General features: G+C 51.4%; 1 protein-coding gene across 2 annotated transcripts in view; it reads left to right on the top strand.

Moving 5' to 3' along the window:
• The first annotated feature begins 5,478 nt into the window (after window positions 1-5,478).
• Wnt7a (Wnt family member 7A) overlaps window positions 5,479-15,705 on the top strand; it is a 45,949-nt gene continuing 35,722 nt past the window's right edge. Inside the window, 2 exon segments of one of the 2 annotated variants that reach the window (NM_001100473.1) lie at window positions 5,479-5,805; window positions 7,978-8,204. In NM_001100473.1, coding sequence (NP_001093943.1) covers window positions 5,735-5,805; window positions 7,978-8,204 — 298 coding nt within the window. In that variant the 5' untranslated portion in view covers window positions 5,479-5,734. 2 annotated transcript variants of the gene reach the window in all.

Genomic DNA, 15,705 nt, shown 5'->3' with positions numbered 1-15,705 from the left:
TAAGGCCCAGTGGAAAGATAAGGCACTGGGGCAAGGCCTTGAAGAAGAGAAAACCTCAGTTCCTTCATGTCTCATTCTTGCTTCCTGGATGTCATGAGGGGAGTACGTCTTTCCCCGACAGCTTCCTGCTATGATGAGTTGCTAAGCAACAGGGCTGAGCAACCATGGACCTAAACCTCTGACAGGAAACAAAGCCTTCCTCCTTCAAGCTAGAGGCTGGGGAGGGTGATTTGTCACAGTGACTGGCAGCTGACTGTCATCGGGCTCTAGGTTTCTGCTGCTCCCAAGCTATGAGAATGGGATCTTCAGGCCTCATCGTCCTGTCCCACCTGCTCCCACTCTGGGAGACAGGACATGCAGGCAAGAGCTACAAGGCGGGAGGCCCAAAGCTTTTATGAGAGAGACCTGGGGCCCTCCCAACAAATATGCAGTGGGGCTGTCACAATTCGGTGGGACGCAGAGAATCACCTCACCTATGCAGTCCCAAATAGGATACTGCCACCGTCCTGCCTAGAACCCTTGGGTATTCCCTGCAGGAGGAATCCCTCAGCCTCTCACAGTAGAGCTCAGGGTAACTCTTGCCACTTCGGACTTCTTTTTCTTTCTGTCACTCTCTGTGGACTGGGTGCCCAGGCTCTTGAGAGTATCACCTGGGCGTCACATCCATTTCTTCAGTGGATGCTTGTGTCAGGTCAGAGCAACAGGCCAGCATGCAGGCCAAGTTAGTGCAGCATAACAACCACTGTGATGGGAAGAAGTGTCCTGGCTGGGGTCTTTGGGGCCAGCTGTGCTTTCCTTCTGGGTATCAGCATACTTCATTAACTCTTTATCAGTAGTCTGCCTAGCACAGGACCTCAGCAGCTTGTTACCTCATCAATGAAAAGGGTTTCTGCAGCCTATGATTTTTCTTTATGCCTCTTCTTTTCTGTGTGCGCATGTGTGTGTGTTTTGTGGGGGGGTTGTGTGTGCATGAGTGTGTATTAGTGTGTTCACCTGTGTGTGCGAGCGCCTCTTAGCAACTGTTACTGCGGTTCTGGAACTGGGCTGGTCATTTCTTCCTCCTCCAGCAGGTGGCGACAAAACACAGAGTGTGCACCTGCCCAGGTATTCTTGGTTTGTCCGAAGAACAAGACACCCACAGGAGACAGCTCTTTCAAAGATGCAAGTAGGGGTTGCAAATGGGAAGAGAGGCCCTGGGCTAGCAGGAATTTGCAACAACAACAAAAACAGAACTTCTGCAGCCAGTGCCAGTTAGTTGATCTGGGGCTCAAAAGATTTTGGGATGCTTTAAATAAAGTTTCTTCTTCAGAACTCTCAACCCCCTCTAGTCAGTAAGTGACCTGGAAGCTACTAGCTGCAGAGCACGCTCAACAAACAATCAAATGAAGAACTGTCTTGGACTATGAATTTAATAAGTGGCAGAGCTGACCCCAAAATGTGTGATCTCTTCAGCAAGCCATGGTTTTTGGTTTGACACAAGCCCTGTGCAGTTGTGTAGCAGAGCAGAAGGACCTTTATAATAAGGAGATTAGACTCTAATGAGAGGCCTCTGGTGTGGGCCTGGATATCCTTCAGGATAAGAATGGCTCTGCCAAGACCAACCCAGGGGCAGTGGAAGCCCAAGGAAGAATTACCATAAAATACACTATCTTCAAATACAGACCTAGCCCTATGTAGGGATATGTGTCTGACTCATTCAGGGATCTGCAGAGAACATCTGTCTCTCTATATCTCTGTCATAGAGCCTGGAATATTTTAATCCTTGATGGATATTTGACAAAGGGATGAAGAAGAAACCAAGAACCGTGTGTAGAAGCCAGGTGGGTCAAGGTAAGATTTTCATGTGAGTGGGGATGTAGGCGGGCCTTGGAGGGTGGGTGAGTTTCAATTTTACCAGGTGGAAAGAGAGCTAAATGCATTCCAGTTATACAAAGAGGAAGGATGGGGTACACTTTTGAGTAAATCACGACCCATGTTCAATGTGCATCTAATACACACACACACACACACACACACACACACACACACACACACACACCATCCATCACATGAGGACTGAGGAGAAAGAAAAAGGGAGAGAAGAAGGGGAGGGGAGAGCTCCACCTTTAATGGCTTCCTTCCCCAGCATTTGTCAATCAGGCTAAGCTGTTAAGACTCTGGGCAACAAGTTTCCCATTGATCTTAGGTACTGAGGTGTCTTACTCATATTTGACTTGATTTATGGCCCACTCCTGCCACTGAGACCTCAGTTGCTCTTGATAACTCAGATACTATGCCACAGTTGGGATCCTGAAATATACCCAAGGACTGATGCCTGTGACACCATTGAGGGGTTGTAGAAACGTTTCTGTTTGTTGGTTTTAATGAGACAGGGTTTCATTATGTAGATCAGGCTGACCTGGAACTCATGGAGATCACCTTCCTCTGCCTCCCAGGTGCTGGAAGGCAGTGGTAGATCCTTCAAGAGATGGTATCCAATGGAAGGAAACTAAGTTATCGCAGGACCTTCAGTCTCTTCCTGCCTCTCTGCATCTCTGCCTCCCAGCTGCCACAATTCCAGCATCCCCTATGCTAAGTGATAGCTGCCACAATTCCAGCATCCCCTATGCTAAGTGATAGCTGCCACAATTCCAGCATCCCCTATGCTAAGTGATGTACACAGCTACTACAGGTCCAAAGGTAGCAAAAGCAAATGACCGTGGGATGAGACATTGGAAACTAAGCTAAACCTTTGATCTGAGATATTTTGTCATGGTACCCGAAAGCTAACACAGCCATCTTAGTTCCCAACACAGTCTCTTCTATTGTGGTGGCCTTGGTCTTTCTTCTTCTGTAAGTTAATGCCACAAAGGAAGTGTAAGAGTTATCCTAGTCCTAGAAGCAGGAGAATCAGTTCAAGTCGTCTTTGGCTACACAGTGAGATCAGGCCATCTTAGACTATATGAGATCCTGCCTTTAAGCACATGTGCACATGTGCACGCACACGCGTTCACACACACACACACACACACACACAAATAAAGGGGTAGTGTAGGAGCTCTGGCTAGAGCCAGTGCTTCAAGTTCAAATCTCAACTCTATCATATACTACAGGCTGTGAGGATATGGGGATATTTAATCCTCCATGATCACATTCCTCATATACACAGGGATGTGATAATGAGAACAGGGGCTCACAGGTAACACGGTGCAGCTCTGGGGGCAGTGCAGGCACAGGGCAGTGCTGCCTCTGGGCTTGACCATTTTGCCATCCTCAGACTCCTTGCTGGAGAAGGGCAGAGACTGGGTTCTTTCCACCCACTCTTCTGTCTCAGTATGTTCTCCAATCAATTCTTCCTCCTCCCCCTTCCCAGTAGGTACCCTCAGCATTTGCCAGGACAGCTGCCACAGGACTTCCAGGTCATGAGTGCCCCAACATCTGTGACAGGAATGACTCTCTGCTCTAAGAAAACAATGGTGCATATTGGAAGTAACACACCAGAGAGATGTTTTGGAGACCAGGTGATGCTTTGTCTGAAGATGACTAGGCAGAGGAGGAATATAAAAGCATTGCTATGGGATGGAGAGGGCACACAGAGGGACACATTGGTCACTGTCCACAATGGTTCAACCAGACAAAGAAGCCAAGGAAACTGAGTGGATAGCTGGTGGCATCTGGAGGGCCTTCAATGAGCTGTGTAGCAATCAGGATGGATGGCACCAGTCAAGGACCCAATTAGGACTGTGGGCTGCACTGGCTCTGCATGTTCCTGGCTTCCTCGAAGCACAACAGTTATTAGGGTGGGGCAGGGCTCCTGTATGTATCCGCTTACCATCACTGGCACCAGTACCTTTTCTCTGTCATTGAGAAAGCCGTCACAGGCCTGCCCAGAGGCAAGCCAGGAGGGCACAGAGAACTAACTCCTTGCATGGAGTGGTCATGTTCTGAAAGTGCCCCTTCCCCCGGCTGGGGGCAATAGAGCTTAGTTGGGAAAGTACTGGTTTAGCATTAGAAAAGAACTAGGTTTAATCTCTGACATCCCATAAACTAGGGTGGGAGTGCAGTCTGTAATCCCAGCACTCCTGAGGTGGAAGCAGGAGGACAAGAAGGTCAAGGCTATTCTCCACTTCAGCCAGTTCCATGCCAAAACAGCAATAAAAGTTCCCTGAACCCATGTTGGACTCTCTCTAGTCCACCACTAGACTAGCTCTCCTGGGTCCAGTTCCCTTCCCAGTCCCCATCAATGTCTCCACGGAACATCCAGAAAGTACTTTGTGATATACACACACAAATGAGTCACCCGCTTCATTCTCTAGTGTCTCCACTGGACTCTAAACTCTTCTTGGACTACAGTGCCCATCTCTTCCCTCCACAACATTGGCTTTCTTTCTCTTCATCCTAGCTCCTCCTTCACCCACCTCCTAGCTTCTACCATAATGGGTGCCCAAATCCTGTGACTGGCTGGGGACAGCCCAGCCACCTCCTCAGTGCTAAAATGAACATTCCAGCACGCAGAACCCTCTCTCCCATCACCCCATCTTGTGACCTTCTCATTAGCCTGTGCCATCTGAAGCTGTACACGTGCTTACTAAGGTCTATCTCTCACTGTTCTCAGACCAAGGTTTCTCGTGTTCCTTGAATCCACTGTTGTCAGCATGGCTGGTACCGGTAGCCCGTGGATTCATTCGTGAACAGCAGCTTCCATGGAAGAAGGCTGTACATGAATGTACATGAAATGTGTGCATGAATAACTGCGGTCTGGAAGGCTAAGAAGGCCTGGAGTGGAGAGACTAGAGTTGTGGATACCTTGTTCCAGTCTGGCTAATCATCAGAGTTTGACTTTACCTCCATGATCCTCAGTTTCTCCAACTGAAACTTGGGGTCAGTGACTGATCAGAAAGATAGAAGGCCAGAATGCACCACCTGCCGAACCCAGCAGGTGTCGCTGTAAGAGCGCACTGAGTTTTCACCTGCTCGCTCTCTCAGGCTCTGTTACTGGTCATTGGGCTTCAGTTCAATTCCAAGTCTCCACCCTAGCGAAATTCTGGAGGATCCTGTCACGTCTCGCCCTCCGCGCAGTCAGCCCCCTCGCACAGACGAGGATGAAGAGAGAATGTGTGGGGTAGTAGTTCTGCAGGAGTCGCTACCCCAGTTCCCTATTTCTGGCCGGTGTGACAGAGCTCTCACAAGGCGCGAGGGTTATGGAATGAGCCTATATCCTCTACACACAGAGGATGGCCCTTGGGCACCTGCTGGTCTCAACCTGCGAGTTAGCGAAGGATGCTAGGCAAGCAGGATTCCACCGCCCTCCCACCCCCAACTTCGCTCCACGCCCCCGCCTCCCACCGCCGCGAGCTCGGAGGAGCGCCGCGAGAGCGCGCTCGGGGCAGACATCCTCGACCCGCGGGCGCTTGGGCGCGGGGCGGGCGCTCCGGGAGGCGGGCGGGGGAAGGGCGGAGAGGGAGGGGCGGGGGCGGGAGGCAGCAGCGCCCCGCAGTCCCCGCGCCTCAAACACTTGCCGCGATCGCTGGCGCGCAGCGTCGCCCCGCGTTGCGCGCTCGTTTCCCCTTCCTCCAGCTCCGCGGCTCCCGCGCTCTAGGACAGTCTCCAGTGCCCAGCGCGGACCGACGCACTGACGGACCGTCCAGGGAGCCTCGGCCCGCGCCCCCTGCGCAGGCTATGTGGATTGCCCCGCCGGGCCCGGCTGGCGGGATCAGCACAGCCCGGCCCGCGGCACCCGCCACCAGCGGGGACTATGACCCGGAAAGCGCGGCGCTGCCTGGGCCACCTCTTTCTCAGCCTGGGCATAGTCTATCTCCGGATCGGGTAAGCGCCGCGCGCGTTCTTTCCGCGCGTGCCGGAGAAGCAAAGTTGGCTGGGCCGGGGAGGGAGGCGCACTGCCTAACTTAGCTCAGGAGAGGCAGTAAGTAGGCGGTTCAGAGCCCTGAGGGCACAAAGGCTCCCCGTGAGGAGACAACCCAGGGGCGCACAGAGTTCCACAGACTCCGGCAGGGGATCGGCTATCCCAAGGATCTCAGAGTCAGGGATACCTCCAGAACCAGATAGCTTGGGGATTCTGGAGGAGAATAGCTGCTCCATAGGATCCCCAGGGACCGCCCTTACCCCCTTCCGTCCCTGCACGCAAGCCACAAGCACAGTAGGTCCTGCAGGACCACAGCCACCCCGAGAGAGCTCAATTCCCAGCAGGAATTCTACACGCGATGGTGTGGGCGCAGCCCTTTTGCAGACAGGGCTCCCCAGGTAGCAAACTGGGGCCCAGGAGTGGGGATGTTCTCTGGCAAAAGCATAAACCACCTCTCAGAACCCTGGCACCGCCTCATTTCCAGCGATCCTCAGACCCCCTTTCCCAAGCTGGGGGGGGACAGCACCTTTAACAATCAGAACCAAATAGTAAGACCAGAGATAGTTAATGGGTGGTCGGAGACACCAGGGAAAGATGCTCTCTAGTCGCCACCCAAGGAAAGCAAGCCAGCCCGACCCTGGGGTCGCTGGGGTGGGAGCCAAAGAACCCAGGCGTGTCAGGAGGTGGGGCAGGAGACACTCTTACTGGAAAGTGGAAGCAGGTGGCTCCAGACGCTGCTTGTGTTGTGTTGCACGGTCTCTCTCTTTGTACTTCGGAAATGACTTGTGTGCAGCACGGTGTTTCGGGGGATGCGGGGGGCTTATTATGGGCAGAGGTCCCAGCGCCAAAGGGCCACCTTGGTAGACTTCACACCTGCCTCTCTACACACCCCCAGTACCTGTGAGCCTCCTGTTGCTGCTTTGGAAACGACTGGACCCGAAGTCAGGGGGCGTGTGTGGCAGACCCTTTGTGTTTCTCCGCCGCCACCCTCAGGCTTCCCACTTCCCCAACCCCACCTCTCTGGAACGGGATTTCAAAACCAAGTGTGCTCTGAGTGGACTAGGCGGCCTCCAGCCCAACCGCGGATCGAGAGGCGGCTTCTGGGCTCGCACGCTGCCTGCCTGCGGGCGTGTTTTAAGTGTTATTGATTCGCCCGCGTCTGGATGGTTTTTCTTTTCTTTTTTTTTCCCCTCACTTGCTTTAATCTTCATCTTGGCCCGTTCACTACCGCCTTGCCCTTATCCACTCATCCAGCATCCAGGAAGCGAGGTCGGGCCCATTGGCTCTAGCCGCGTTAGGTATTATCTTATTTTTAATTAGAAACGAAGGGCGGAGACACTGAGGACTGGAGAAGGGGGGGAACGGCAGAGAATAAACCTCCCTGGTCTCTCCTGACCAGACACTTCATTGGCTCACTAGGGGCCCAGCTACCCTAGGAGAGGAGGCGGAGGTCAGGGGGCGTGGCCTTCTCTCCAGGGCTGTTGGAGGGAGGTGCCAGTTATAAGAGTTGCAGTGACTTTGAACTGCTCTGCTGGGTCCCAGGGTTAAGGTCCCCAAGTCCCTTGAAGTTTCTCAGTCTGGTAAGTACGACTGGCTTCTGTGTCACCTACTCTGTGTGACATATTTGTGGTACTCTAAGTTTACCTGTGTTGTTCAGGTGGCTCCAGCACTAACCCTGGGAACCGTTAGTTCCAAAAGCAATAAAAATGGCACCTCAATATGTGCTTCCTATCGACCCTCCTGAGGTGCAGATTGCCTCTCAGAAGCTCTTGTTTAAGCAGTACAGGCTCCGAGATACATAGAGGGGGTATGAACTGGCTCCAGATTAGAAAGTGAAGGCAGGCTTTGATGGAAAAGGGGTCTGCCCCATTGGGCACTAGAAAATTGCTTCTCTGAAATTCAGGACCCATGGTGTCATGGCTCTCTGCAGGGACAGGCATTTCCTGGTCATCAGCTAGGTGTTTAGAAGACTTGTAGCCAAATTCCTGCCCTTCTCTACCTTAGACTTCTTCCTGGCTGTGGCTCTGTGGGAGGTCCTCTCTAGTAGCTGAGAGGACATCACCCCCACCCCAGCCAGCACTTGCCAGCCAGAGCCTTCCTTCAGGTCTCACCCCCTGTTTCTTTGTCCCCTCCAGTGACTTCTCTTCGGTTGTGGCTCTGGGTGCGAGCATCATCTGTAACAAGATCCCAGGCCTGGCTCCCAGACAGCGGGCAATCTGCCAGAGTCGGCCGGACGCCATCATCGTCATAGGAGAAGGCTCCCAAATGGGCCTGGACGAGTGTCAGTTTCAGTTCCGCAATGGCCGTTGGAACTGTTCAGCGCTGGGAGAGCGCACTGTCTTCGGGAAGGAGCTCAAAGTGGGTATGTGATCATCAGACACCCTGGTCAGGGTCTTCTGAGCTGTGACGAGTCAGCAGTACCCTTGGGAGCCCTCTGTGATCCCGTCACTTGCACTAGCTCCAGTACCCATGCTGATTGTATCTTGTGCATGTTCCGCTCAGATTAAGGTCTCCCACTGACATCCAGGGATTGCAGCTGGAAGCCATGCCACTTTGTTGGTTACAGGCAAAGCTCTGAGCACCAACTAATGGCCTAAAGGCTCCCTGGCGGATATAACGTTTTTCAAAGGAGGCCTGAGTTTAAATGTGGGGCGTTTTACGCACAGAATGGAGTTGCAGCCATTTTCGGGAAATGGGTAGATCTATTGGTTACTTAATGTGTGTAGGGCATCATTGTGGTGTTTAGAGCTAAGAATATAGCCCCCTGAGGGTAGGGTATGATTGACCTATTCTCTGCCACAGTCCCCACCATTCCCTACTGTGGCCCAGCATTCATAGTCCTGTGACACAATCCACCTGATTCCTATAGCAGTGCTTGGGGGCGAGAGTTGGCGTGTGCAGACGTGTACGTATGCCTGAGCACGTACACACATACATTCAACTTGTAAGACGATCGTGATGTTTGTGGTGGAATGAGTGTAGAGAATATCACTGATCTTCAGGAGATCCTGGACTGTAGGAAAAAATATGGAGACATCTTACTTGTAGGTGTAAGACTTGGGGGGCCAAGATGTCAACAGACTCACTTCTGCACTGTGACCTTCCCGGAGGCACAGGACAATACAGGTCCCTCTGGGGGCGGGCTTATCCACACAGCTCGGCTACAAAGGCCCCCTTGAATGCTCTCCTCAGCCCTAGCACTAGTACTTCAGTGGGATGCCCCAAATTACCAGTCCAGTCCAGCATCCTCCACATTCCAGTGGCTTCCCCAGCCTCCTTGCTGTCATCTGGGCTCCCAGGCTAGCCCACCTTCCCATTGCTCCCAGCAGGCATGGACAATTTTTAAGTAGAAATCAGACCACAGGGTTACTCTAGGAAAGACTGGTTAAAGGGCCACTCCTTCCAGCCAGTGGGAAACCATTGCCCACCTGCTTCATGACCATCCAGCCCCGTCCTCTTTTACTGGCTTCTCTCAAGGGCCTCAGTGCTTCTCTGGAGATGAGTACCACAGTCCAAATCCTCCGTGTGCACTCAAGTCTCTTGAGCTTTCCTCCCCATCTGCTCCTTCAGCCCTGCATCAGCCAACATCTCCCACTACCTTCCTACTCCAGGTGCAGGGGATCCAGCCAGCTCACAGTGACTGCATCCTTCCCTGCCTCCAGGCAATCTTGCCACAGGTCTCCCTACTTTGGTCACCAGACTATACTAACTACAGAACTGGGACCTGTGGTCAACATGACAGGGACAGGTCCCCTCCTGCAGAGCCCCTTTCCTAGAACTCAGTCTCTAGATCTACATGAAGTTCCTTCTCCCCTCTCCTCTCCTTCCCCTCAACATCAGAATCAGTTTTTGTTTGTTTGTTTGATTTAGGGTTTTTTTTTTTTTTTTTTTTGGCTTGAGAGAGAGAGAGAGAGTAGACCAACTTAGCTTGGTAACAGGAAGGTGTCGACACCAAGATTGCAGTTGAGGCCTCTGAAATCCCAGCCTCCCGAGCCTTTTGCTTGTCCATTTTCAGCTTTGTCCTTCTCAAATATCCTATCCCTCTTCAAACACCCAGGATGGTTCTCTGACATTGTCTTAAACCTAATGGCCTTGCTGGGGCATAATGAGTAAACTTGCTACAGATCAGTAAACTGAGGCTCAGAAGGGACATGGTCAAAGTGAGTGACAGGGTCTCCCAGGACAGAGTTCATCTCTTACAGCTTGCTGTTCTAGAATGAGTCACCATGGCCACACCGTGATGATGCTCACTGGACTGTGGCAGAGGGGACCAAGATGGAGGAACCCCTAGGTCATAGCACCCCCACATACCTGGCTACATACTGTGGGATTAGCCTCAACACAGTCTAAGGAATGCCACCAGTATTCTGGGAAGCAATAAAGAACTGGGTTAGAGGCGTGCCTGTTGGGACAGGTAAAGCTAACTACGAGGAAACATATGACATAGCAATGTTGGGATACCCTGGGAGGAAGTAGGAGCTAGAGCAGGAAGAATAAGGTAGCCCAGACTAAGGAGCTTGAATTTCTAGGACTTGGGGTTTGTTGGAGGATTCTGACCTGACCATAGCCACAACCACCAAAGTGTGGGCTGAGTCTTAATCATTATCACTATTCAATGCTTATTTACCCACCATTGACTTCATATGAGTCAAACCTTTCTCTTATAGTAACAGGTATCCTGCTATCTCTCAGGTTGAGAATTTTTGGGTTCCTCAACCAAGTCCCCTCTCCCCTACCAGCTGATTGCCTCGGCTGACTAGAGCTGTCTCATAGGGGTGAAGATCAGGGTGAAGTCTCCAACATATGGAGCCCCTCCCGCTGGCACTCTAAAGCATAGGGCACACATGTTGCCTTTGTAGGGACTTCTCAGAAGCCCCACCCTCTGTATCTTCATAGATCCCACTGGCTAGAACTTAGTCACATGGCTTCACCTAGCTGCAAGTGAAGCTGTGAAAGGAAGTTTTGCATGGCGAGCAGTCATGTCAGGAGCATCTCAGGAGGCTAGGAATTTGCACGTAGATTGTGAGGTAAGGTAAGCTTCTACTTCCCTGTGCTGAGGTCTGAAGACTCTCATTCTCCCACCTGCTCACGCCCATCCCAACTGTGATTCTCTGTTCTGCCTGAGCTTCCTGGCTCTGCCTTCCCTTCTGGGTGTCTGGTTTTCATATAAAGATCTGAGAAGGCTGTGAGCATGTCCAGACAAGGCCTATTGGAAGTAGAAATTGAAACTAAGTCCAACACACCCAGGTGAAAAGGGGACTGTTGAAACACCTAAGGAACTGGAAAACTAGGAATGGTGCTGGCTTCAGAACAGCTGGACCAGAGGTTGTGTTGTTTTCTAATGACACGATGGGGACAGACAGGTGGCCATTTTATTCTCAGGACCACAACGAGTTTAAGACCCCAGGAAAGAGCCTTGGGCTATGTCCAGCCACACTGTGAAAGCCCCAATACTTCCTCTGACTATACAGTTGAATGAGGCTAGACTTCCAGTCATGCTCAACCCAAGGGTAAGGCGCTTTGCTGTCCAGCGTGAGACCTCTACTCTGTCCATCTCTCATGGATAAGAAGCAAAATGCCAAATCTGGGGCTTAAACAGCTAATGTCATTCCTATCAGAGACTGGGGTTCAAGATCAAGGCCTGACTGGGTTGCTTTCTCCTGAGGCCTCTCTCTTGGACTTACATAAGGCTTTCCCTCCCAGGGTTTCCTCCCCTGGTGCCTGAGAGCCAACCCAGGGCCTTGAACTTGCTAGGAAAGCACTCTTATCACCCACAGTAAGGCTGTTTTGTTGATGTGTCCTCACCTGGTCATTCCTTTCCCTCATGTAAACTCTCGTGGTTCTTTTAAAAAGATACCAGTCTCATGGGATCTGGCCCACAATTGACCTCATTTTAACCTAACCACCTCTTTAAAGACCTCTCCAATTCCAGCCACATTCTGGAGAGCTAGGGGTCAGAGCTTCAGTGTGAGTTATGGGGGCATGACTGCGCCTGTAGCAGCAAGCCTGTGACGTGATACAGGTGCTGGAGGGCTAGAAGGGGCCCAGAGGTGTGACACCCAAGGTAGGAAGAGTGGTCTGGGTCTAAGAGCAAGGGAAGAGACTGGCTGTGACTGGGGTCACAGCCTTAACCAAGCTAAGGATGTGCTCTGCCGCTGAACTACATCTGCAGCCCCTTGTCTTGTCCATTCCTCAAATCCAATGGATGAGTGATGGTCCTTCATCATGGGACCTGTCCCTCCCATGAATGCAGAGGGTGGGGGGTTTCTGTGTCCCTGGTGGCATGTATTTTACTCATTGTAGCACATGCACCTCCCCATAAAGTTCATTCATTTCAGTTGTAGTTAATGATGACTGTGGCAGATTCCTCTGACATTCCACAGTGCCACACACAACCTCCCCAACAAGACTTCTCAGACCTCCACATTCCTGCCAGGATGATGGGTGCCCCACATGGAGCTCCCTGACATCTGCCTTGTGGTTTATATTTCCCACTGAAGGGAGAAGGTTGTATTTACTTACCCACGAGCTGCCTCTTCATGCCTTTGCCCAGTTCCCCATTCGCTTGCAGGTTTCCCCATGGGGTAGGATGACATGGTCATACTGACAGCACGGTACAGGGATCCAGGGCTTGCCTTAGCAAGTACCCAGTGGGGAGCTTCACTCTCTTCTCTTCTTCACTGAGGCTCAAATACGGCCTGAAATGGAGACAGCCCTTGCTCATGCCCCGTCCTTCCAGCGTAATAATGAGGCAAGAATCAGCTGCATCCTGTGGCTGCTTTGTGGCAGGGCTGAGACCTGGTAGTGAGTTTCCCATCACTGGAGGGATTTGTCTGTGTGCGTGAGTCAGACTTGAGGCCTTCAGTCTCAAACTGTGTGTTTTAAGAGGTTTTGGTGCTGAGCTGTGCAGGGCAGCTAGATGTGCTGTAGAATTGGAGCCACACATCCAGGCTTCCATTCTGTCCCACCCACAACTTTGAGAGGGCATGCGACCCGTCCCCTCTCACCATGCCCATCTGACATGGTCCACAATGCCAGGTGGCAGAAGCACCACATGATACAGGATGTAAAACCCTGGCACCTGGTGGGTTGGATCTGGGAGGATCTCCTTTCCCCCTGTGTGCCAATCTGATAGGGACACGGCTCAGGAATTGGGGACTCATGCCTCAGGCTCTGTTTTTTGAGTGGCAGAAACTGTTGGTATTGTGACTCGTATAGGATCCTGTATTCTAGACAGGATGGGCCAGCAGGATGCTCGGGTGATGGGCAAGGCTATACCGACCTGAATTCTTTACACTGACTTCAAATCGTGTCTCCAAATCAGCCCACTTCTCATCACCTCCTGGTTCAAACCATCTTCGTAGTCACTGCCTGGACATCATTTTTCTGATACCCAACTCTAGTTGGATCTTCAGTTCATGTGGTAGGAGTTTGGTTTCATGGTTGGTGATTGGGGGATCTAAGCATGTAACACTCTTTGCTCTCAGAGGGCCAGTGTGTCCACCAGTATACTAAAGGCACTAGAAACAACTTGAGCAGCCTCCACGTAGAGGCCCCAGCTATTTCAAGGTATAGTGCTGCAGAGACCCACATCCTGGGAATGGCTACTCTTAGATACCCTCACAGGCAACTGAACTCAGACTGTGATTTGGGGCCAACTGTCTCTCAGGTCCAACATCTTTTCTATGGGTCCAGAACAGGAGCCTTCCTAGCATTTGATGTGGATGGGGGCTAATGAGGTCCTTTTCAGTCAGCATTCTTCAGCAATTCCCGGAAGGCACCCAGGAAACTCAGATGCCAGACGTCTCACACAAGGGGAATAAAAACTCACAGACATGTCTGACATACATCCAGGAATGCATGGGACAGAATGAAGAACTCAGACCCAAAGCCTAAGTCCAGGACATTTTACTGCTTCTGAGCAGTGTTTGGTTAATCTGGGGCTGTTAAATGCTTATGGGCTAAGATCCCCTCGTACCTTTTCTGCACACCAGACACTCATTCACTTGTCCCACAGATAGAATCTCTGTGTAATAAAAGCTGGTGAGCGACACACTAGTCAGCCACAGGCTCTGACCCTGCTCTCTCACCATCTAATGGTGGAACAGATAAAGCTGGAGTTGAAGTACATGGTCCACACGGACTGTAACACAGAGCTGCCTGAGTGGCCACCTGAAGTAGGGGCTGGTCTTACAGGACAGAATGGAAGGAGGTGGCAGGGATGGCTGAGCCGTGGTATTGTGACTCATACAGGATCCTGGATTCTACAGACGATGGGCCAGCAGGATGCGAGTGTGATGGACAGGAATGGCAAGGAGGCTCCAGAAAGAAAGGGAGAACAAGGAATCCCCGGTGATTCTTTGTTTTGTTTTGTTTTTGAGACATGGTCTCGTTCAGCCCAGGCTGGCTTCAAACACCCTGTGTAGCTGAGGCTGGTGTTAGACTTCTGCCCCCTCCCAAGGCCACGGTTACAGGTATGCTCTGTCATTCCCAGCCTTCCTATGGAAAGGTTTTGCTCTGACAGGGAGCTGTCCAAGAGATTCGATCAGGATGTTGGGTGGTAATCACATTCTTTGCACACACAGTGTTATCAACAGAGAATGGTGGCTTCCCATCATGTGCTCAGGGCTGGCTACATTCCTTTCCAAATGCTCACCGCCTCCGATTTGGTACTCTCCTGCAGAATTTTTCCAGGGATGGGCACACATGACCCAGGATTCAGCCTCAGGTTTACCAACCTCTGTCTAGTGCTTGGGAAACTCTGATGTGTTGCTACCAAGTGTGTGTCATCCTTTCTCCCTGGGGGCGGGTGGTTGAGCCATGCACGCCTTTACTAGAGTGGACAATCTGGGTCCACATCCCTTGCCTGAGAACCCCTACAGGTCCCCAAAATGCTCTGTCTTTTACCCACAGCCTCTGAAAGTGGAGCAGTGTTTGGCCATTTGGCAGGATGGATGGGAAGTCCTTTCCAGGGAGGGAGATAGAGCGAGGGGCGGCCAGCTCCACTTTCTCTCTGCCTTTCTTAACAATGCGCCATCTTGCCCAAGCAAAAGCCCTTTTCTTTCCCCATTCTCGCCTAGAACACAGCCAACAAAGGGCTTTTTGTCTCGTTTGCATTTTTTTTTTTTTGCAAGCCTCAGTTCATCCTGGATTTTCGCTCTCCTGACACTATTCTTTGAGATGAGCTTTTTGTTACATGGTCTTTCCAGCTTCCCTATGGTAGACAGTACACACACACACACACACACACACACACACACACACACACTCCCTCTCTCTCTCTCACACACACACACACAAACACTCCCTCTCTCTCTCACACACACACATACTCGCACATTCACACTTGCACACTCACACTTGCACACTCACACACATACACACATACATACTCACACACACATACACACACACTCACACACACACACAAACACACACACAAACACTCACACATGTACATTCACGCAATTACTTTCACACAGTCATTCATTCAACCTGGAGATTTCATAGGTCAATAATCTAGGTTCCCACAACCTCATGGGGAGAGAAAGAAAACTTGTCAGTAGAAAATGCAGGTGGATAAAGTGCTGACCACAAATGGAGGGGAGCACAACAGGAGTGGGGACATTACAGCCACGTCACGGCAGATACCAGGCTAACCAACAGTGCCTCTGCTTTGAGGCACTTACTGATTCCTGCCAGGTGTGTATCAGGCTCCTAACAACCTTTTTAGAAAGACCGTTCATAATTCCTAGTACAGAGTGAAAAGGTAACTTTCCAGGACCTTGCAATGCTGGAGAGCAGAGCCAGGCTGTGACCCCGGGTTACCCAGACTCTGGGTCCTACTTTGAAACAACCTGGAT

This window comes from Rattus norvegicus, chromosome 4, assembly GCF_021556685.1.
Source record: "Rattus norvegicus strain SHRSP/BbbUtx chromosome 4, alternate assembly SHRSP_T2T, whole genome shotgun sequence".
Taxonomy (NCBI): Eukaryota; Metazoa; Chordata; class Mammalia; order Rodentia; family Muridae; genus Rattus; species Rattus norvegicus.
The sequence above is the reverse complement of the archived record's forward strand: the minus strand, read 5'-3'. Positions and strand labels throughout refer to the sequence as shown.